This window comes from Cataglyphis hispanica, chromosome 14 (assembly GCF_021464435.1).
Source record: "Cataglyphis hispanica isolate Lineage 1 chromosome 14, ULB_Chis1_1.0, whole genome shotgun sequence".
NCBI lineage: Eukaryota > Metazoa > Arthropoda > Insecta > Hymenoptera > Formicidae > Cataglyphis > Cataglyphis hispanica.
Genome location: NC_065967.1, coordinates 529,492 through 547,813, shown reverse-complemented (window position 1 = coordinate 547,813; position 18,322 = coordinate 529,492). Strand labels below are relative to the sequence as shown.

Genomic DNA, 18,322 nt, shown 5'->3' with positions numbered 1-18,322 from the left:
TAGAAGATACAAGAAGAAAGTATGGATCAAGATTAGGGTGCGTTCAAAGATCTCACACGTGGAGTAAAAGTAGCTAAACTGAATTGACCAATCAGAACAAAGGAATCTTTATTCATTTTTGTCCTCATTGATCAATTAAAAGCAACTTTATCTCACAGACAAGTTTTTGAATTCACCTTTAGTAGTATGAGCACGTGCAACATATCTGCGACTATACTCATAGAATATAGAATAACGTTTCTTATAATTTATGTGAATGTGAATTAAAAATCAACTATTATAAATTTTATGGATTTATTTCATTATCGAGTTTGACACGTTTTACTATTTAGACAGTAAAAAATATATATATAAAATATATATTCATTGCAAAGAATTGAAATTAATTTATGTGAATTTACATTAAAAATGGGTAAACCATATTATGGTAAGAATTTTGATAATATTATTTAAAAATAATAATTTAATTTAATTTACGTAATTAACACTTGTATTATATATGTTTAGGACAAAAAAATGGTAAATCTTGGATATATCGACAAAAAATAAAATCAAAAAGAAGTAATAATAATCAAGACGGCAATAGAGACAGTGCAGAAGAAAATGGTCAAAATTCTCGAATAATCGTGAGAAATTTACCTTTTAAGGTATTTAAACATTTGATCCAATATATAATAGAAAATATATTATTATTTCAATTGATTAAAGTTTTAAAAATTAGCGAAACTTTATTTCTACCGATATATTAAAAAAAAAAAATTTCTACTATATATACATCAATTTTTTATACATGATACTTAATTTAAATGATATGATTATATTTCGTTAGGTAACAGAAGACGATATAAAAAGATTTTATAAGCCATTTGGTGAAATTACAGAAATAAACCTCTTAAAACGCTCAGATGGAAATTTAGTTGGATGTGGTTTTATACGATTTAAATGTATAGAAGATGCATCAAAAGCAATATTCAATACTAATAAAAAGGAATTTCTTGGTATTTGCAGAATTGAGATTTAGTTTTTCTTTTTAATATTTTGATTTTAGCATAATTTTATATATATTTATAGGAAGAACTATAAATTGTGACTGGGCAATATCAAAATCCAAATTTAGAGAAAAGCTTGAGAAAAATCTTTCTGGTAATCAGGAAACTGATAAAGATGAAATACAAAATTCTGAAAATGTACAAAAAGAAGATAATAAAGATAATAACATACATAAGAAAAAATTTATAAAAGAAAAAGATAATTTGAAAAAGCAGAAAAGGAGAAAGCTTCAAAAGATGAGAAAACAGAAAAAACGAGCTAGGATTGTAATACGAAATTTATCTTTTCAGGTATTTATTTTATATACAGATAATTAAAGAAGAACATGTTTAAAATATTGATATTTTTGAATAACATTTTTGCTTAGGTTACAGAAGACAATTTAAAGGAATTTTTTTCTCAATATGGTGAAATAGACGAAATAAAGATTTTAACCAAACCTAATGGTAAACAAAGTGGAGTTGCATTTGTGCAATTTAATGTTGTACAAAGTGCTGCAAAAGCTATACATTATGCAAATATGCAATCTCTTTTAAACAGATCTATGATAGTTGATTGGGCTATTCCAAAGAATAAGTTTTCTGAAAACAATACAGACATAAAACCAGAAATCAAAACTGAAATTGATGAAGATGAAGTACATGATACTTCAGAAATAAAAGTAATTGATAGCAGTGAGGATGAGGATAATAAATCGGATGCTGACTTGGACAGGTATTTGAAAATTCAAATTATGTATATGAAGCAATCGGTTCTAAATTATATATTTTTTCTTTCTCTTTATAACTTTTATCATAATTTTTCTTTTAAATAATTTGTTTTGTGCACTTTCTCTCTCTCTCTCTCTCTCTCTCTCTCTCTCTCTCTCTCTTTCTTTCTTTCTGTCTCACATATGTCTTTCTTTCTCTCTGCATAATTAATATTTTTATAATTTATAGCAAAGAAGTTACAATGGAAAATATACAAGAGGAAATCGAGTCTGAGAAAGAAGAAGCAGAAATTAAGCATGAAGTAGAAGATACTGATAATGAAGATGACAGTAATAATGATAGTAATGATGATGATGATATCAATATTAGTATTGATCAATCTGTTATTAAATCGGAGAAAAATGAAAAGAAAGAAAATTATTCTGATGCAGAACATTCACGACGAACATCTAATGATGTTAGTGAAGGAAGAACGGTTTTTTTGAAAAATGTACCATTTGCTGTTAAGAATGATGAACTTAAAAGTTTTATGGAGCAATTTGGACCTATTTATTACGCTCTTGTTTGCATTGATCCTTTGACTGAATATTCCAAAGGCACTGCATTTGTTAAATATAGAGTAAGATTTGCTAATTTATCTTTATGTACAGATGTAAATTTTTTTTAAAAGTTTGTTTTAATTTTTAATAGCACAAATACATAAAAAACATTTTTTATAGCATATTGAAGATGCTGAGAAGTGTTTAATGGCTGGAACTGAGTTACGTTTACGTGATCAAATAATCGATGTACATAGAGCATTGCCAAAGCAGGAAGTAACAAATAAAACGAACTTGAAGAAACAAAGGACTAAAGATTCCAGAAATTTATATCTTGTTAAAGAAGGAGGTAAAATGTTATATAAAACAATGAATGTTATATTATATAAAGAAATGTTAGCATATGTGTTGTTTCTAGTTGTGCTGGCCGGAAGTCCAGCTGCGTTAGAAGTATCGATGTCCGATATGGAAAAACGTTTGAAATTAGAGCGGTGGAAATCGCAGATGTTGCGTAACTTGAACATGTTCATATCGAGAACGCGACTTGCTGTTCACAATTTACCATCCAATCTGGATGATGCAAAACTTAGACAATTGTTCAAAAATCATAGTGGTCCTAAAGCTATTATTAAGGAGGTATTAGAAATCATTTGAAATAATATAGACATATTTATTAAAAACATATTTTTTAAAATTATGTAGACAGTAATTTTAATGAGAATATCTTTAAGGCCCGAGTTATGCGTGATTTGAAAAATGTTGATGCAACTGGAAAAGGCAAATCAAAAGAGTACGGTTTTGTTACATTTACCAGTCATGAGGATGCACTTAAAGCTTTGAGAAGTATAAATAACAATCCAAATATATTTTCCAAACACAGAGTAAGAAATTATAAATTTATTTCGATTATTACTATTTATGGTCATTTCATGCATCTTTATCGAAATTCTTATAATTGGCTTATAGAGACCTATAGTCGGATTCTCGATAGAAAACCGCATTTTGGTAAACGCGAAGGACAGAAGAATTCAGAAAAGTCGCGACCGAAATCCTTTGTGGTCTGGAAATAAAAATAAAAGAAAAAGCGAAGATGCTGAGGAAGAAATACCAACCAAACGAGTTAAAGCCAGAAGAGTAAATGAAAAAGAATTGAATAAAAAATCATATACTGGCATTACTAGTGAATTAGGCGAGGATAAATTAAGATCAAATTTCACACTTAAGTCACAGGCTAAGTTACATATGTGGACTATGAAAAAACAGAAAAAATTAACTAAAACGATTAAACAATCGGAAACTGCGAAAAAGGAAAAGACAAAGAAAATGCAAGACAATATGCCAGTAAGATATATTAATTTAATATATATTTTATTCTATATATTGTACTTTACGTGTATACATACTACACATACACATATTTCAAAAAATTTATTTTGGTTTTTTTTTTTAACTTCACTTATTTAATTTTTTTTTATATAGAGTGTAATAATTTTTATTTAATATATTTCCCCTTTGTTATCTTTTTTTGTAGATGATGAAGCAAGTAAAAAAGTTTGATAGAGATGTAAATGATGTAAACTTTAATATGCTTCTAAATAATTATAGAAGCAAACTGAAAGATATTGATCTTAAAAAATCGAAATGGTATGAATCCTCGAATCCTGGATCTTAAAATGTATAAAAGTGAAAAGAATTATAATAATATGTAGTTAAATATGCATATATTTACTATACAATATATGTAAGTATGTAATGAATTAAAAGAATGATTTAACACAAGTAAAAATTTAAAAGATAAAAATTTTTTATTTTTATTTTTAACTAAGTGTTCTCATCTTAATTTCTATTATTTTGTCATATTGAATTACTTTATTCAATGTAAAATAACACATTATAAAACATACATGTATTCTCTTCTTTATCTTTTTAATGTCACCTATTTCATAGTATTACTTCCCCTTCTCGGAATTTCATTCCTTCTCCCACTTACGAGCGGTTTTCTTTCAAACATCCAATAAAGTATACTTTAGCACTAAGCAAAGCAACGTCACTTCAGTCTGATTGTGGTTTTTTTCGTGTGTACAACATATCCTGGAAAGTAAGGTCTTCAAAATTGAGTTCTATACAAATTAAATTTTGAATTGTATAAAACTGTTCATAATGATTAATTATTTCGTTCAAAGAAAAATGTAATTATTTTTTGTCAATTTTTTGATATTTTAATTATATATTTAATAAGTTATATAATTGTTATATATTTAATAAATTTTATTTTTTAATGTCATATATATGTTATATATTTTTAATTTAAATTTTTGAGAGTCGGCTTTTTTCACAGTTTTATCTTTTTTCTATTAATTTTCTTCAAATTTTATGATTTTATTTTTTACAGTAATGAAATGTGATTATTTGAATGTTATTTTATAAAATGTTAAAACTCTTATTATTTTTTCGTATATTATCTTATATTTTACGAAATTATTTTATTTTTTAGCATCATCATATTTTATCGAAAATATGTCGTATGTATATATATATATAGATTAAATTGTTTATTATATCGTTTTCTTATATAATATGCATAACATGTATTTTTGATTCTATTGTACTCTTGTATCAAATGTATCGACGTTTTTATGTTGCACTTTTATTAATGTGATGCAAATATGTGTTCGTGATATGCATCATTAAACGCTTAAATTGTAATTGCGACAATCTATGAGAAAGTTGCGACAATTTACGGTGCAGTGAGTGCATCGCAAGGAATTGCACGAATGTCACACAGTTACTGAGTTATCGGCTTTGCGATTTCTTCTGAAAAAAATGCTACGATTATTTTCTTATTTTTATTCTTTATTTATTTTATATATCGAAATAATATTCGTACATGTTTTAAAAGTAATAAAAGATTGTATGAGTAAATGATTTGAAGTGAATGATTGAAATAATTTGAAATGTAAATGTATCTTTTATTAATATTTCATATACATTTATAAAAATGCAACTATTTAAAAAAACTTTTCTTTATTATTAATTTATTTCTAATTAATATAAAATATTAATTAATAATTAATAATTATATTAATAATTAATTAATAATTATACGATATTTTCAATATACGAATTATACATATGTCAGTTCGTTTGTTATTTTACATTTTGCTCAAAGTTTATATTTTAAATAATATATTAATATTCAAGAATATAAATTGTTTGCATTTAAAAATTATTTTATGAGCTTTTTGTAAAATTGTTTCTCAATTCCAAAATAATATAAATTCTTTTAGTATATATCTTTGATAATATATTCTTCACAAAAATATATTTATCACGACGTTTCGACCATATGGTTTTGGTCCTTATCAAGTGAAAGTTATAATTAAAAAGTAGAAAGAGAAAAATCGAAATGTCAAACTGACATTGTGTCAACCACTATGTTTGGAATACTGAGATCAACAGATGATCTCAGTATTCCAAAAATATATTTCTTTCTTGAAATTATTTTACAGTTATTTATGTAAATGTAAATAACAGTTTTATGTCATACATATTATTAGGATACAAGTTTATAAATGTTTATTTCTTGATATTAGGCTATTTATTTAACGATTTTAACGATTTTTATGGGATGATTTCATTTTTGTTTAAAAACTAAATAAAGACAGACAATTCTCGTGTTTTGCGATCGCCCAATGGAATGTAGTCTTAAGAGGATATTAAAATTAATGTATGCAAATACAAGATATTAGTACAGTAATATATGCAGAAGTAGAAAGTACTAGACAATTTATTTTTGATGAATTCAGGGATTCAAAAGTATCACTTTTTATCTGAATTATATGTCTTTTTCTCTATCTCTTTCTCTCTGGAACCTAATGTTATTAATTGAATGATTATCCGCCCACTCTTACGAAAATAAAATTAATGCTTTCTACGCTTGAATACATTCCAAGATTCAGAGACATTTCTGTATAAAGATTGTGGCATTATATCATACTGTTGTGTCACGTATTGCATTCATCATGCACAGAACTGCTTTTCTATTTTACTGCGCTAAATTTACATGCAAATTACATATGTACTCTTTATTTAAATGCGAGAGCATCACGTAATAAAGAATGCGTTCCGAGTCGATACTAACTATAAACTTTTCTTGAACGAAAAATTTATATTGGAAGCAATTTTTTTTATTAACTATCATGTAATTGTATAAGAAATTTGATTAATTTTGCATGAATTATAAAGAGTAAAACATATATTTTTTTCTATTTTTAAAAATATTCTGTAAAAAAAAAAGAAAAATAAATTTAAATACAATTTTATATATATTGTAAATAAATAAATTTAAATGTAGGTAAAAACAGATATTTCTTTTAAATTTTAATTTGAAGTTATACAGAATATTTCCGCGATAAAAAAGTAGATAATACAGTAATTAGAGTTTTGGTTGTGCGACAAATATTAGTTTAGATGAAAATAGATATTTCAGAAAAATTAAATCATTTTTATTGTATAGTTTACAAATGACTACATTAAGGCGATACACAAGGGAATTATTTCGACGATTTGTCAAGTTTGAGATGGAGAGTGACAAAGCGACATTAGATACATTGGCCGCGGATGTCGAGGAAAAAGATTTATTATCACATCGTCTATACTCGGACATTCCAGGACCTAAGCCGATCCCTTTGTTGGGTAACACCTGGCGCTTTCTACCTTACCTAGGTATAATTGAATAATTTCTCCAAAGCAAATAATAAGCACTTTCGACTGTTTATTATACTTCTTGACTTTACGATCTATTCACCTTCTTAATCTCTCTTATTTTGACTGTGAGTTTTTTATTTTTTTTTTTTATATAATTACATATTTAGTTAGCAAAGAGATGAAATTATTTTTCGTTTATATTTTAACTGGATTTGCTCTTCTTTTTAGCACATCCGGCTGACGATAAGATTTACAAATATTTCTTTATTTGCGTAACATTGATAATTCCAATGAATCTCTTTATAAATGCGATTGCCTTCGCATAATGAATATATTTAATTGGCAAACATTTCAATTGGAAATTTAAAGTATACAAACAATAAAAATCAAATATTATAAAGCACTCATGCGTATTTCAGACAAACACATTAATTATTTGTATAATAATTATATAATTTTGAGAAAAAAGGTTCTACGAAAAGAAAGTAATTTTTCTATATTTATTAATTAAATTTGCATAAGCTTGATGATCTATGGAACAGTTGCAATTAATAATATGTTGTTAAGATTTTTAAAATAAAAAGTATAAAACCAAAATAATAAAATAAATCACAAAGTTTAATAAAAAAATAATTTTATAGGAAACTTTGATATACAGGCAGTAGACAAATTATCGAAGAGATTGCACGAACAGTACGGGAACATCGTAAAGATAGAAGGTCTTTTAGGTAGACCGGATATGGTATTTGTATACGATGCAAATGAAATTGAGCGTATCTTTCGACGGGAAGAAAAAATGCCTCATCGACCTTCTATGCCGTCACTTGACTACTACAAACATGTATTGCGAAAAGATTTCTTTCAAGATAATCCCGGAGTCATTGCCGTGTAAGACATATTACATTTCAAGTACACAATTGTGTATTTGACATCATTATTCTAATACTTGAGGAAATACATTCTTTTTTATTCAACAGATAAACGAATGATAATCATATACTATTATCCTAATTTGATTTTAATTCTTCTTTTCTTTCTGCATATTGCAGCCATGGTGATAGCTGGTACAATTTTCGGAGCAAGGTGCAGCAAGTGATGCTGCAGCCGCGGACCGCGAAAATGTATATCGGCGCGATCGAGGAAGCCAGCGCGGCATTCCTTCGCAGGTTCGTCAGTTTTATTGCTTCTATAGATAATATATAAAAGTCATCGTTCCTTTATACAAATGCCATTCTAAACAATGGTACTTTTTCAAGCCATGTAGCCTAACTCTCACCGTTTGCGGGCACACCAGCTTAATTGTCTTCATGTCATCAGAAAGATATTTACCCCCTCTTTTTTTTTTGTAGAATAGCAAAAATACGAGATAAGAACCACGAGGTACCTAACGACTTTCTCAACGAGCTACACAAGTGGTCCTTAGAATGTAAGTATGCGACGAGATATACAAGGTTTCAAGAATTTTTCATAATTCTCGTAGAAATATTGAATTTGACAAATCTGTATATGAAAAGGTTTTTCTTTTACCGAAGAATCTGGAAAGAGAATTTTGAAAAGATGGAATTTTTGTATTGTATAATAAGATTGTGATCAAGATTAATTGATTAAAAAATGTATCTGTATATATAAAAATTTTTTTTTTTTTTAAGAATTGACACAAATTTTATAGGAAATTTAATTCTAAAGAAAAAGTTTCTGATAAACATAGGTCAAAAAATGCTTTCTTAAAAAGTAAACGCCCAAAAATCTCTGAAATTACGATTATTTTATACATTTTCATAAATATCACAAAAAGTATGCGTTTTTTAACAAAATATACCAAAACAAAAGTTGTAGTTATGGGGAAACTTTTTGTTCAGAATTAAATTTCCTATAAAATTTCAAAATTTGGTCGGAACTTTTGAGCCTATCCTGGCTCAATAAAATATTTAATACACGTGTATAAGTGCGTAAACATAAGTAACTGTAAAAAATAATTTTGTTATTATAGCAATTGCACGGGTTGCATTGGATGTACGTTTAGGTTGCTTGGATGACGACGCGGACGCGGAAACACAGAAGCTCATAGACGCGTTGATCACTTTTTTCAAAAACGTGCCCGTGCTCGAATTAAAGATACCTTTTTGGAAAATCTTCAATACACCCACGTGGCGACAATATATAAATGCTTTAGATACTATTGTGAGGTAAAAAATAATAATTGATACATAAAAGATTTTTCCTTAAAGAAAATTCTTAATTATATTATTGTTTTAAATATATATGAAATATAGATTAATAGAATATAAATAACATAAAATATATATATATATATATATATATATATATATATATTTATTTTTATACTATTTATATAAATCATTTATTACATTTCAGTATAATATCAAAATATACATCTGCCGCTCTATCGAGAGCCAAGAGCAATATAGATTCGGACAAAGAACTGTCTCTTTTGGAAAGAGTTCTAGCTCTTGAAGGCGATACAAAAGTAGCCTCCATTCTCGCTTTAGATTTGTTTTTAGTTGGCGTTGATACGGTAAATATTTTCCTTATTTTATAACTTTCTACATTCACACATATTAGTTTTCAAAGGATGGAATTATTTATAGACCTTAACTACAGTGGCTTCGGTGCTGTATCAATTAGCGTTACATCCAGAAAAACAGGCATTAGCATATGAAGAAATCTGTAATATTCATTCGCAAACAGACGCACCTCTCGAAGCGATAAATATAGATAATTTAAAATATTTAAGAGCATGCATAAAAGAAACTCTAAGGTTTGTTGAGATTAATCAGATATGTATTTTTAAATCTATCGTTTTGCAATAAAGTTAGAGAGAACTGCAACTCATCTTCTTTTAACCATAACTTTCATTGGATATATATCATAATTTATGTTTTTTATTTTTAATTAGAATGTATCCAGTTGTTATAGGCAACGGGCGAAGTACAACTTCGGATACTATAATTGGCGGTTACTACGTGCCGAAAGGAGTAAGAGAAAAAATTACTTTTGAATTAAATTTATAGATGAGATCACTGCAATAAGATTTTGTATTAATGAGACATAATATTGACATAAAAAATTGAATATTAACTGTATATATCAATCTATATATCAATATAATCAAATTATTTGAGATTTTAAAGTTATTTAAACTTTAGTTACAAAATTAAAAGAATTTTGCAATCACAGATAACAAGAGAAAATACAAATTTTTACGGATGCTAATTGTTTTCAGGTGCACGTGGTATTTCAACACTATGTCATTAGCAATCTAGAGAAGTACTTTCCCCGGTGTCACGAGTTTCTTCCAGAACGGTGGTTGCGCGAAGACAAAGTTCGTCACAGATTCGCGTCACTTCCTTTTGGTTATGGCAGACGAATGTGTCTTGGGCGACGATTTGCTGAGCTCGAAATAATTATAGTCATTAGCAAGGTGAGAAATGACCTCCGATTGTCGGAGATACGCTAAGTTGCCACGACGCAGCATGGAATAAAAAAAATGAGTCCACGCGCTTTCACTAATTTAGGCCAACGACTTACTTCCCTAGTATCAATCTATCAATTTGGGAACATATATAAACTACAATTCAATATGATTTTAATTTTATTAACAAACTCATTGATATATTTGAATCTTATAATTAATAATGAAAATTGCATCACGAGTTAGTTTATTATTATTTCTGTTCTATTAATTTCAAGCAGCAGAAATTAATTTTATCTCCTGTATAAATATTTCTTTTATTATATATCACGCAGAATTATTTTTTTATATTTATCGTGACACATAGTGTTACACAGAGTAAGAATAATTATACGAAGATTATTTGGTATGTCGCAAGAACTGCGTACAACGTAATTTTACCAATTATGTTTTGACGCTTTAGAAAATAAGAAAAAATTGCGTAAATATGCAATTTTACAATATATTTGTTGAGGTAATTTTTATTACCATATTTAAATAAATTCTCGTGATTATTCCGCGATAACAAAACATTTTATCTCGAAGATCTAATCTCTTGATAATTTTTATTATTATATTATTAAAAAGAAAATTTTTTCTCTCTTTGTTTCAGATTCTGCAATTTTATAAAGTAGAATATCACTATAAAAAATTGGAATATTATGTTAATCCGATGTATACGCCGAAAGGACCGTTGAAGCTGAGATTTATTCAGAGATAATTTTTGCAAAAAATAGAGATAGTATTCATACTTTTCATGAGGAATAAAAATATTATTTATAAACTTTCATTAATAAATACATGTAATATTGCGTTTCACCAGTGTTTAATTTCTAAATGCATTTTAGTTACAAATAAATAATTTTCTACAATATGTATATAATGTCGACCTTATTATGTATTTTCCGATAACAAATACAAATCTTAGAATTTCCAATGGATATTATCATATCTCTGTAATGTAACATATATAATTTAATCAAATTTTGTGAATGTATAATGTTCATAGAGTTTTATTAATAATAATCTACAAATTTCGAGATATTTTCTTTGTTCTAGCTATTTTTATTTTTGTTTTTAACCTATCTTACAATATCATATCGCAAGACTTATAGGATATAAATAATGCTATCTTTTTATTACTTTAAACCTAAGTTCTCCATCGGGCGCATACATGAAAGTGACCTTGTATTTTAGCGGCTCGTGATGATACTCCAACTTGTATGATCTCAGGAGCTAAAAATAATATATTGTTAATACAATTATCACTATTTTATATTGTTCAATACTCGATTTTATCGTAATTTTATGTAAAATCAAACTTTTAAAACATAATAAGCTAGTATATAAATAAACTTAAAAAAATTAAAAAGATTACAACTTTAAAAAATTAATTAAAAAAAATTTTGTATTCAATGATGAAATAAAAAACTGCATTCAGATAACAGAATATATGCAGTAAAAATGAGTAAGGAAACCAAGTGCATGTTAGTATGACCTTATAAGAAACATAAGGCTAACAGGTTTTAAAATACTTTACATTTATCAAATAAAACATAATAAATATACATAGAACGTGCTGCACCTTTGTTAACAGAACTTGCATCTCGAGATCCGCGAATCGCCTGCCCAAGCACATTCGTGCTCCATAACCGTATGGCAGCGACGCGAACGGATGCAATTTTTCGTTATCGTCCTTGAACCATCTCGCAGGCTTGAATGTTTTCGAGTCCGCAACGTAATCCTCCATGTTACCGGTGACAAGCGTGGGAAACACAACTTGAATCTAAAATTATAGTTTAATATATCATAATGTTCATATTATATGTATATATATATATACATATATATATATATATATATATATATATATATATATATATATATATATATAATATACAAAATTATTTAAAACTCGAATAATTTTATTAAATATCTAAAAACTAAATGCGTTTTTCAAAACTTTACTTATAAAGATATTATCATAAGGAAAGGGTTTTTTTATTTTTAATATTGATATAGAGTTGCAGTTTGCAGAGATTTATGTATTATGCATGATAAAGTAGTAATATAAGATGAGTGCGATAGAGAAATGTTAGAAAAATAAGGTGAGTATGATAGAGAAATGTTAGAAAAAAGATATTACGTACTCCTTTTGGAATTTTGTAACCGCAAATAACAGTGTCGTTCTGCAACGTCCTGCCGTTTCCGATAACAGTAGAATACACCCTGCAACACGCGCGCTCTAAAATCTTTCCATTTCTCATTCCTTTATTATTTTGTAAAACAAAACTAGATCGTTATCATAGATATGCGAAAAGAATTAAGTCAGTCATTTAGCAATTGAATTATTATCAAAGTGTTTATTAAGCCGTTTAATATTACCTAAATACCTCGCGGATGAAAGCTTTCATATAAATCGCTTGATCCAGGTGACTAGTTGTGAGAGGAACGGAAGGATCCGGCAATATTTGCAGCAATTCCTGGTGTATCTTCTCCTGCTCTTCCGGTCTAATCGCCAATTGATACAATATTGAACACACCGCCATTGATATCTGCAATTTATTGTGTATACGTGTGTGTAATATATTTTATTTAAATATTTAATATCTCTATATATATATCTAATTTTACGTGCCGTGTCAATGCCGACTAATATCAGATCGAGAGCGAAGATATAAGCCATCTTAGGGTCCGCCTCTTTAGCTAAAATTCGTTCCACCAGCGACAAGTCGCTCTCGGCTACGGCTTTCTTATTTTTAAGCCTAATTATCGCGGCGTTGATATATTTCATGCATATCCTAAAGCAGAACATATATTATATCATTGTCGCAAAACTTACTCATTTATAAAATCATTTATAAAAAGTAGCTGTAAATTAAATTAAACCGCATGAAATTTTTAACGCACGACAAATGGGTTTTTATTTAATTTTAATTATCTGTTGCATAACTTTCTATTTCTTCTAAAATTTATGCGTGCCGTTAATGACTTGACAAAGTGCCGAAAGGGTAGAAAAAAATTCACTTTCAAATATTTAAATTCTAAATAAAGAATATGCCTCACAACTATAAAAACATCTTGGACTGATTGCACGTGAAAAACTAATCCAAGAAATCTTAAAGAGATTGGAAGCTTACGTAATTTTCGAGAATAAATCTCTCTGCTAATTCTCTGTTTTTCATTAGTCTATTACATAGGGTTCTTCTTACTCGACGAAATAATTCATATTGCGCACGTAACGGCTCCATAAGGGCGTCGGGATGTATCTCCAGTACGGAGCCTTAAGCTCGAGCGTGGCCACATTTCTTAGCGCGAATTTGGCGGCATCGATTATTTTTTGCGGTTCAGAATCCGGAGACAATGCCTCGCTCAAACATCCGAGTCTGACGTCGAGTGCCACACGACCTATACCTGCACAACAGATGTATAATTCATAGTACGTAGTGAATGTGAGCGTCGTTGCACGTTCGGGAATGCGCTCTCGAGAAACTCGGGCTTTCCCCAATAAGAAAGAGAAAGAGAGGCTTTTAGATAGATTATTTTTATCGGTAATAGACTGGATGCTCTTTCATAAACGAGAAACATTAGAAATCTAATATTATCTCTTATAACTAAATATATATATACATATCTTGAGAACAAATAGAAAAGTGAAAACATAGTAATAAAATATCGTATGTAGACAATTGCATATAGATAAAAAATGCAGCGCATGAATAAAAAAATATGTACATCTAATTTTACATATAATTTGAAGAGTTATCAATGCAAGACATTTTATTATGCAAAATATGCAATAAGCAATCAATACTTTACGTAAAATAAAAACTAACATTCGAGAGCCCACTTGTGTATTTCGTTATCGAAATCACCGGGCAGTTCACCGTCCTTTCCTTGAATCTGCTCGATTCTGCAATGTAGCGGAGATATTGCGTAAATAGATAAAACACATGATTTGTGTAATTGCCCATGAATATATCGATTTTATTCTCCACCATCTCACCTTCTTATGAAATCCCTTGTAACTATTTCAATTGGTGTTATATATTTTTTAATAGTTTGCGGTTGGAGAACAGGTTTCTGGACGCGCGTACGAAACTCCTTCCATTGCTCACCGTGTCTAATGAGAGAAATAATTACCGTGCGATGAGTTCAAAATAAACATACAGAAATGGACTGCAAACAAAGACCTTTTATCGATATTTCATTGAAATTTTACTAACATTTAAAAAAATTCAGGACAAGGTTTATTTCAAAAATCAGAAATGACTATATCAAGATATATCAAGATTTACTTAATAGATCTAATGAATATGTACATACATTTAATAGCATCATGGGTGTGTATTTCTTTATTCAATAAATTAAGATAACAAACGTATCTTTTCTTTTTCAAGTAATTTGTAATATTTTGTTGACTCTTATTTGTCTTTATATTTTTAATTATCCTCTATTCTATTTTTATTTTTAACTTTGATAATAATAATTCGAAATGATCCAAATTATTAGTTTGTCATTATCATATTCTATATTCTACCTACACGCCAACAACGCCAGGCAGCTCGCCAAAAAAGTCCTTGCGCACGACGCTCTTATAATGTACCAGACAGGGCATAGCGGGCCTGAAGGGCGTCGGGCCTTCTTGCCGGTACACTTTCTCGATCTCATCAGCGTCGTAAACAAAGAGCAAATCGGGACGACCAATCAGGCCGCTCAGTCGTACAATCTTGCCATACTCATCGTAAAACATTTGCGAGATTTTTGCAACATCCGAGATCTGATACTGGCCGATCAAGGGCAATAGCCGCCAAGCATTACCTAAGATAGGTATTGGCCGCGGGCCTGGCACCTCATCATACGGCTTGACATGCGACGAAGTAATTGTTGTCTGGGATGACGACACGTGAGGACATTCGGGCGTGATCCTACCGTTGCATAAATCTCTCCAAAGGATAATCCTTTCACATAATGATTCACAGGGTTGAAACAAGCAGCATCGCGTCCCAGAGATTAGTAAAGCTGGCTTTATTCTAAAAAAAAACTAATCGCTTGTTAATATTTCCCTTTAATTTCTCAAAAAGTATTATCTTTATCAAAATTGCGATTATCGAGATATCAATCATAGAATAATATATATATATATATATATATATATATATATATATATATATATACACTAAAATATTGAAAAAAAGTATTTTAAAAATATTTTACAAAAGTTAGTACCTTAGCTAGTATCGATTAAATATACTAATCTTGTACGGGTTTTGTGATTCATTTCGATAATTGAATATGCTAGTCTCGCATTACCTTCCAAGTTATTTATTTTATCTCACTGTTTCTTTTCTATGTTTTTACTCGATTCTTCTTGCAGAAAAATAACGTAGAAATTCGGATAATTTATCTTGAATATTATAAGAGAAATGGGATTTGAACTTCAATATTTGAATTTAAAGTCATTCAATATCTAGAGAAAATGCCACACATTAGAAGCATAAATAAATAAATATATATATATATATACAATGTGTCCTGCAAAGATTATGCCAACGCTCGTGAACGGGTAGAGCACAGTAAACTGAATAGAAAAGTCCTTTACTATTTTTTGATCTGAGCTTTCTTTTCATTGTTATACGATGTTAAAGTTAGCTAATCAGCTCCTGCCTATACAACAGAAAGCCGTTTCGTTACTCTGACCTCTGACGTCCCTCCTTTGTTTTCCATTGTAGACAGGCGCTGATTAGCTGACTTTAACATCGTATAACAATGAAAAGAAAGCTCAGATCAAAAAATAGTAAAGGACTTTTCTGTTCAGTTTACTGTGCTTTACCCGTTCACGAGCGTTGGCATAATCTTTGCAGGACACATTGTATATATATATATATATATATATATATATATATATATATATATATATATATATATATATATATGTATGGTTGTGTTAAAGTATCAGATCTGCGTGTGCGATTATGCTACGGCGTGAAACATAATTAACGTTAGGAAATTGTGGAAAGCCTTCCGCGAAAGGCATTCTCCCACGCGCATTGAAATAACTTTGCTCGGGAAAGGAAAATGATTTTTCATGATTTCGTTTCAGTATCAGCAATTTTCGCGAAATCTTACATTACATTTTAATTACAGAAGCAATATTATCGCAATTATGGGCACAGTCAACCCTCGCATTCGTAACTTTATTTTATAAGCGCACCTCGCAATGCCGAAGGGTAACATCGTCGAAATCCGTCTTTCACGAAGACCAATATGCAACTGGAATTTTCGTCGTTCAAGTAGCGTTTTCACACTCGCACATACACTTTTCTTTTTAGGGTGATAAAAGATGAAAAGGGATTATCAATGTTAACGCACCTCATAGATGCATGGTAACTGAAAACGTTCCAAGCAAGGAAGAAGGCCGCCAGACGCGATCTACGGTGCGAATGCTCCCTTCCATTGATGAAATTGTCCCCTCCTTCCATAAACTGACCCGAATATCGGATAAATCTGGTTTAACGTGTCTATCATTTTTATTAATCCTTTTTTTATCTTTATTCCCTTTTACTTCTTTCTCATTGGTACAGAGTTATTAAAGCTTAAAAAGAAAGAAGTTTTATCATCTCTTTTTATGTCACATTATTATGTATATCAATTTGGTCGATTTATACATTGACGAGTCTAACTACGATAATATATTGCATATGCTTTGCGAACAAGATGCGAACATGATTAAAATAAAGAAATATAAAATATTTTAAATCTCTTATTATATAAAAAATATAAAAATATCATGAATAACTATCATATAAGATATAATTAAAGAGATATAATTAAAAATTTTGTTTTAAACAATTCTGTCAATTAAATTATGCGCCAATTAAATTGGTACTATCTATAATTCAGAGATACGTGATTGCATTCTTAATCCAGCCATTTTGTAATTGCAAAATGTAATCAACGGATATCTCTAATCAATTTTTTGCAAAAGAAATAAAGAAAACTGTAATAAAGTCATATATGAGAAAAAAGTTATTTTGTCAACATTTAGAGATTTTACATATTAATTAAATTGCATATAAAGTTACATAATTAATTTAAGATATCTTACTTTTTTAACGTTATATAATTTTTTTTTTAATTTCTAAAAATTGGTAGAAAATTTTAATAGTGTTAATTTTTTTTATTAATATTTTAATTTTTCCCAAATTAAAATATTTTATTTTTACAAATTATAATAATAAATTGATTACAATTTTATTTGATAAAAATTATAATTCTTATTATTTTATAGTATTTTACCTGCAATCTCAATTTCGAAAATTATTTGGCGCGCAAGCAAACATAATTTTATCTTTAAATATATATATATATATATATATATATATATATATATATATATATATATATATATAGGAAAAAAAATAAATGTGTTTATTTGAACACTACATATTATTATTTTCATTAGAAAATCCTAGTATAAAATCTTAATTTTTAAGCAAATATATATATTATCTTATTTATATTCGATAAAACAGTACACAAGGTTTTTTACATACCATATTTAGAATCTTATACATTCCATAGATTAAAATGATTAATTTTGAGAATTAAAAATTTTTAATGACGATAGACATTGAGGGAGGGAAAGTAGAATGAGGACTGAAGTGCAAGTGCAGAGGACTAAACATGAAGTTTGTTATAGGTGCGTTTGAAAATCTTACGTCGGTAAAGTAGCGTTTAATCGACCAATCAGAATAAGAAAGAAATCAAAGTTTCTTTATTCTGATTGGTTAATTCAATATTATTCTATTCTAGTAAGATACGAGTAAGATTTTCGAACGTAC

General features: G+C 28.5%; 3 protein-coding genes across 8 annotated transcripts; 2 read left to right on the top strand and 1 right to left on the bottom strand.

Moving 5' to 3' along the window:
• Nucleotides 1–152: 152 nt before the first annotated feature.
• Nucleotides 153–3,978, top strand: LOC126854334 (RNA-binding protein 28). Its single transcript, XM_050600922.1, has 11 exons — nt 153–427; nt 508–647; nt 830–998; nt 1,072–1,340; nt 1,418–1,764; nt 1,989–2,379; nt 2,480–2,648; nt 2,718–2,935; nt 3,031–3,180; nt 3,266–3,640; nt 3,831–3,978. Exons 1-11 carry the CDS (start codon nt 409–411, stop codon nt 3,969–3,971), a joined length of 2,388 nt encoding a protein of 795 aa, XP_050456879.1. The 5' UTR covers nt 153–408; the 3' UTR covers nt 3,972–3,978.
• On the top strand, nt 3,926–11,671 carry LOC126854337 (probable cytochrome P450 49a1). 5 transcript variants are annotated; one of them, XM_050600932.1, is made up of 11 exons: nt 3,926–4,040; nt 6,816–7,024; nt 7,648–7,894; nt 8,056–8,172; nt 8,356–8,432; nt 8,997–9,192; nt 9,383–9,542; nt 9,616–9,785; nt 9,924–10,002; nt 10,251–10,448; nt 11,092–11,671. In XM_050600932.1, exons 1-11 carry the CDS (start codon nt 4,015–4,017, stop codon nt 11,197–11,199), a joined length of 1,587 nt encoding a protein of 528 aa, XP_050456889.1. In that variant the 5' UTR covers nt 3,926–4,014; the 3' UTR covers nt 11,200–11,671. The 5 variants fall into 5 exon arrangements, with proteins under 5 accessions (XP_050456889.1, XP_050456890.1, XP_050456888.1 ...); XM_050600933.1 differs by lacking the exon at nt 3,926–4,040 and adding an exon at nt 4,336–4,397; XM_050600931.1 differs by lacking the exon at nt 3,926–4,040 and adding an exon at nt 4,409–4,488.
• Nucleotides 11,359–18,143, bottom strand: LOC126854336 (probable cytochrome P450 301a1, mitochondrial). Of its 2 annotated transcripts, XM_050600929.1 has the most exons (11): nt 18,035–18,143; nt 16,851–17,073; nt 15,023–15,511; nt 14,485–14,601; nt 14,315–14,391; nt 13,691–13,892; nt 13,117–13,279; nt 12,864–13,033; nt 12,629–12,707; nt 12,064–12,264; nt 11,359–11,714 (listed from the first exon to the last, which is right to left on the bottom strand). In XM_050600929.1, the coding sequence occupies exons 2-11, from the start codon at nt 16,958–16,960 to the stop codon at nt 11,607–11,609; spliced, it is 1,716 nt and encodes a 571-aa protein (XP_050456886.1). In that variant the 5' UTR covers nt 16,961–17,073; nt 18,035–18,143; the 3' UTR covers nt 11,359–11,606. The 2 variants fall into 2 exon arrangements, with proteins under 2 accessions (XP_050456886.1, XP_050456887.1); XM_050600930.1 differs by lacking the exon at nt 18,035–18,143 and having other exon boundaries at nt 16,693–16,898.
• Nucleotides 18,144–18,322: the final 179 nt, after the last annotated feature.

Bases quoted from the DNA above. Each gene is read 5' to 3' on its own strand.
- LOC126854334 (XM_050600922.1), top strand. The intron at 1,341-1,417 runs GTATTTATTTTA...ATTTTTGCTTAG, and splicing joins TACGAAATTTATCTTTTCAG to GTTACAGAAGACAATTTAAA. The intron at 2,649-2,717 runs GTAAAATGTTAT...TGTTGTTTCTAG, and splicing joins ATATCTTGTTAAAGAAGGAG to TTGTGCTGGCCGGAAGTCCA.
- LOC126854337 (XM_050600931.1), top strand. From the start codon at position 4,460: ATGATTAATTATTTCGTTCAAAGAAAAAT. The intron at 7,895-8,055 runs GTAAGACATATT...TGCATATTGCAG, and splicing joins AATCCCGGAGTCATTGCCGT to CCATGGTGATAGCTGGTACA. The intron at 8,433-8,996 runs GTAAGTATGCGA...TTGTTATTATAG, and splicing joins ACACAAGTGGTCCTTAGAAT to CAATTGCACGGGTTGCATTG.
- LOC126854336 (XM_050600929.1), bottom strand. From the start codon at position 16,960: ATGGAAGGAGGGGACAATTTCATCAATGGAAGGGAGCATTCGCACCGT. The intron at 13,280-13,690 runs GTAAGAAGAACC...GTTCTGCTTTAG, and splicing joins AATATGAATTATTTCGTCGA to GATATGCATGAAATATATCA. The intron at 12,708-12,863 runs GTAATATTAAAC...CGCGTGTTGCAG, and splicing joins TTCATCCGCGAGGTATTTAG to GGTGTATTCTACTGTTATCG.